This window comes from Propithecus coquereli, unplaced genomic scaffold (assembly GCF_000956105.1).
Source record: "Propithecus coquereli isolate 6110/MARCELLA unplaced genomic scaffold, Pcoq_1.0 Scaffold268, whole genome shotgun sequence".
Lineage (NCBI taxonomy): Eukaryota > Metazoa > Chordata > Mammalia > Primates > Indriidae > Propithecus > Propithecus coquereli.
In genome coordinates, this window is record NW_012148263.1 from 1,527,634 (window position 1) to 1,532,118 (window position 4,485).

The 4,485-nt window shown below is 52.3% G+C and overlaps 1 protein-coding gene across 2 annotated transcripts; it reads right to left on the minus strand.

Annotated features, from left to right (window-relative positions):
* Positions 1-1,008: 1,008 nt before the first annotated feature.
* Positions 1,009-4,203, minus strand: PAQR9 (progestin and adipoQ receptor family member IX). 2 transcript variants are annotated; one of them, XM_012647428.1, is made up of 2 exons: positions 4,188-4,203; positions 1,009-3,267 (listed from the first exon to the last, which is right to left on the minus strand). In XM_012647428.1, exon 2 carries the CDS (start codon positions 3,109-3,111, stop codon positions 1,978-1,980), a length of 1,134 nt encoding a protein of 377 aa, XP_012502882.1. In that variant the 5' UTR covers positions 3,112-3,267; positions 4,188-4,203; the 3' UTR covers positions 1,009-1,977. The 2 variants fall into 2 exon arrangements, with proteins under 2 accessions (XP_012502882.1, XP_012502883.1); XM_012647429.1 differs by lacking the exon at positions 4,188-4,203 and adding an exon at positions 3,554-3,607.
* Between the last annotated feature and the right edge of the window lie 282 nt (positions 4,204-4,485).

Here is a 4,485-nt window from a genome sequence, read left to right on the forward strand (position 1 = left end):
CAGCCTCTGTAACCGAACAGGAATCTCCTTGCACTTCACAAAGGACACGGACACTCAGCAACTGTGCTAAGAGTATTTACAATCCCAATAAGAGGTTCTAAATTAAATATAGACATATATAAATTTAACTTCTGTGTGAAAATTAACACACACAAGGATACACACATGCAAGAATACTGGTTCCTCTGGGGAATTGTGCTAAGCTTCTCTGTTTGCAAATACAGAAGTGATTAAAAGCATAAGCAAAAACAGCAATCTTTTTAGGAATGCCAGCCTACCAGTGCTGAGGTAAGTGTTCACCTACTTTATGTGCTTGATTTAAATTATTACATGAAGTCAAGACTTCTAATTCAATGACTTATTCGGTTCTTAACCAAATCAACTTCCCAGTAAGTGTGGTAAGTATTTAAATAAACCACTTCAGTGGTTTGTGTTAATCTACAGTGGCCATCTCAATTACATTTATAAGAAATGACTGAACAACCCTGGCCAATCTGGTTGTTAGAAAGGATCTCAGGGGCATGTTCATGAATGTTTCAAGGATTTAGAGTGACTGCCAATCATTTCAACAGTCTGGATCCAAATGAGACTTCAGTGTTTAACTGAGCAAGTGTAATCTTATTTAACTCAACATTTTCAGTTACAATTCAATAATATGCTCCTGATTTTCATAATAAAACTCCCTCATTTATTCCAGAATATTATATTTTTAATTTTAAGCAATGATGGATGGCATCAGTTTAGAATAGTGTCCTCTCTCCTTCCCCCATGGCTGCATTAAGAACCACATCCACATTAGTGGGTTGGCTCCCTCTCCTTGTAGAGAAGCCAAATGCTCTGCAAGCCCCTGTAAGCTGCTTCTGGTCCTACCAAAAACTTAAAACCAGCACCATCTTTCTTTCCTCCTGGGTGGAATGCTAAATCTTGATTCGAAGTAAAGTAAGAAAAGCTTATTCTTACTGCTCTCCCCATGCAAGATACTATGTTTGAGGACCAATCATTTGGGAATTGCTTCAAAAGGCACATTTATTCCAGTGGCAATTTAAATAAGAAGGAAAGAATAAGATTAAAAACAAAACAAACAAAAAACCAGGATGGGTTCTGTGGGATACATTAAAGTAAACAAGAAGTTGGGATCTATACAAACCACTTGAGCTCCAATAGTTTAACCAGAGTCCCCTAAGGTAGAATAATTCACAGTTGTATCATGACACACATAGGCCCTCAGAAAACACTGTTTAAAAAAGTAATTGAGAGTGCTCAAGCAGCTTGCCCTGATGTCCAGTTCAAGTGTATGCAATGCAGAAGGCTGCAAAATTCAAAACTATATGACAAAGAAAATTCAGTGCATATCACAGGCTTTGATAAATTATGAAAAATCATTGTATATATTACTATTTAAATAATATCTGAGAAAAATTTTGAAATAATTAACTTGTGTTCACATTCCATGCATTTTCTAGCAGGTTAAGCCCTGGGTTTGTGTCTTTGTGCCTGTTTCCTACAAAGCTCCATTCTTTTGACAAATCCAAGCATTCCTCAGACTGAAATCGAAGTACCCAGGGATTTTGTCTATTTACCCTCTTTACTGCATACCTGACCTCACAACGGCTACTCCTTATTACCACTGGCACAGATGATTGGAAAAGCCAACTCTTTGGGGTTTTATTTGGGATATTATTTGCTGCCTTTGGAAAAATCCCTGGATGTCACAGACACCATCTGAATTTTTTTCCAGGAGCAAGAATCAGTGACCATCTCCCTCCTTCTTGACTCCCCCGGCCTACTTTCTCCCTCTTCCAAAGTCCCAAATGGATTGGGAGCCCTTTGTAGCAGTGGGCTTTTCCCCTATGGTTTTGCAGCACCCTCCTGGAGCAAAGAAGGAAACATAACAAAACTTGAAAACAAACCAACAATAGCAACAGACACTTCAAACAAACAGGTGGCCAAACCAGTAGCCTCCTCCAAGGCGGAGGCTCACTTTTTACTGCAGGTTTCGGAGCTGTTTAGGAATTTCCTGATGACCAGCCCCAGGCAGACCACTAGCAGCAGCATGTAGCCCACGGTGCCTGAGAAGGTGGGCGCAGCAGGCGGAGCCTGGAGGAACTGGCGCAGGCCCTCCTCCACGTAGTACACCTGGTCGTAGATGCTGAGGAAGGTGAAGATGTGGAAGAGCTGGTGGCTGTGGCCGATGATGTCAAAGAGACCTGGCTGGATGCGCTCAGGGATCTTGCTCACGTTGAAGAAGGCGGCCACCACCAGCCAGAAGTAGCGGCGGTAGAAGTGCACGAAGAGTGTGGGGTTCTCACCACGTAAGTCGAAGAGCCAGCTCTCGAGCATAATGGGGCAGGCCATGCTGAGCGGCATGACAAAGACGAAGGTGCGCAGCGCGAACGGGTAGGGGCACCAGTCGGTGCGGCTCTTGCAGCAGGCCACGGTGCATGTCACAGCCAGCACGAAGGCGACAGGCAGCACCAGAGCGCGGTAGGCAGCTATGAGGTGCGTGCAGTCCACGTGCCAGCCCAGGCGCTGCTGCACGTATGGGGTCATGACCCTGGCATCCAGTAAGCTCAGGCCAGGCAGCAGGTAGTAGTAGTAGGCCACGGTGCTGCCGAAGCCATAGTAGCTGATGGACGCGTAGTCCAGGTAGAAGAAGACGGCACGCAGGCGCAACGACAAGCAGCTGAACACGTGCGCCGTGCAGCTCATGGCGAAGGTCAGCAGCACTCCCGACGCATAGCACCACAGCGGCAGCAGCCACGGGTGGTGGAAGGGCACGTCGCCGCCGCTCAGGAAAATCAGACGGCAGAACTTGCTCAGGAACAGCAGCAGCGGGATGAAGTGCGTCCAGAAGTTGAGCGTCTCATTGGTAGGCTTCAGCACCGAGGCTAGGCACTCCTGGGCTGTGCACGGCAGACGCCGGTAGCCCGACAGGATGAAGCACTCCACGAAGTCGTCAGGCACCTCGTCCCAGCGCAGCAGCGGCTTGGCCGACGCTGGGGGGTCCCCAGAGGCGGCATGGTGGGAGTGCCGGGCAGCTGCAGAAGCTGCTGGGGCCGTGGCGGGAGGGCCCTTTGTGCCCGCGCCCCGAGGCTGCAGGCGCCGCGGCATGGTGCCCCGGGCTCGGCTGGGGTGCGCGCAAGCGACCTCTGGCGCCTGCTCCCGGGCGCTAGGTAGACCCCGCTGGCTGCCGTCGGAGCCTTTGTGCCAGCGCCAGGGGCGTCTTTGCAGGTTCAGGAGAAGACCTGCGCCTCCGAGCAGCAGCTCCTAAAATAAATAAATAAATAAAATAATCAATTAATAGGCAGCGCGGCGACTGGCAGGAGCGCGGAGCGCGCGGGGCTCGGCGGCCCCCTTGCCAAGCTCCCTGCTACCGGCGCGCGGCCGTCCGCGCTGCGGCAGCGGCGGCGGCGGCGGCGCGGCGGACTGCGGCGGCGGCGGCGCTGCTGCGGTGACTGGGCATCGCGCGGTGCTGGCGCCTCCGCCGCCGCCCCCAGAGCGAGAGGCGGGGATGTGCGAGCCGAGGCGCGGAGGAAGGGAGGGACAGGCGCACCGAGGCAGGGCGGGGACCTCCGAGGCTAGGGTTTCGCGGCCGCCTCGGGGGATAGAGTTGTCCCCAGTCTCGAGTTCCATGCCATCCCCCTCCTCGGGCCGCAGCAGCCCGAGCCGATCCGTTAATGATTGATGCGGGGGCCAAAGGCTGGCCAGCGACTTGGCTGCGCGCGCCGAGGACCAGGGTCTGCGCTGGGGTTTGAAACCCGACAGCCACGCCGGCGTTCTAGAGGACACTGGGGAGCCGCGTTCGTAGGGGGCGGGGAGCTGCGGCTGCGGGGGGAGGGGAGGGCGCCCGGCGCGCCCGAGCAGAGCAGGGCGGAGAGATGCGTTAACAGTAATCTCTGGAGGTGGCCTGGGAGGGGGGAGCACTCCGGAAATCTGGGGGCTTTGTCCGGATCGGGGCCGTGTCATTGTCAGATACCTGGGACTGCTCCTCTCTCAGCTTTGCGCGCGCGCACGCGTGTGTGTGTGTTTGTATGTATGTTTGTGTCGGCCTCTATGCTCTGTATCAAGCCTTAGTTTATTTCCTTTGGTCTAGCGGACTTACTCAGGTGCGTCACCATCCTCCCATTTCCCTCGCCCTTGTCCTGTCCAAACCGACCATCCCCAAACTGGCCTGCGGTTGCACTCACCAGCCCTTGGAGCCGCAGCTCGCCCATCTTCTTGTGTCTTTAGCTAGGAATTTTGTTTGGAGTCCAAAGTCCGACGGCTCAGAACGGGCTGCTCAAACTCCACGTTTTAATGAAAAAAATCATGTAATGGCCGGGCGATCCCAAATGCCCTCATGACCTGAGAAGCGATTTAAGGACTTACAAAGCAGAGCCGTGCCTGAGTCAAGGGCTGATCTTAGTAGAGAGCATCAGTGAGGGAAATCTTAAGGGAGCAGGTGCCTTCTAGCCGGAACCGAAAAGAGAATGAAGACCAATTCAT

Coding starts and splice junctions, on each gene's coding strand:
- PAQR9 (XM_012647428.1), bottom strand. CDS start 3,111: ATGCCGCGGCGCCTGCAGCCTCGGGGCGCGGGCACAAAGGGCCCTCCC.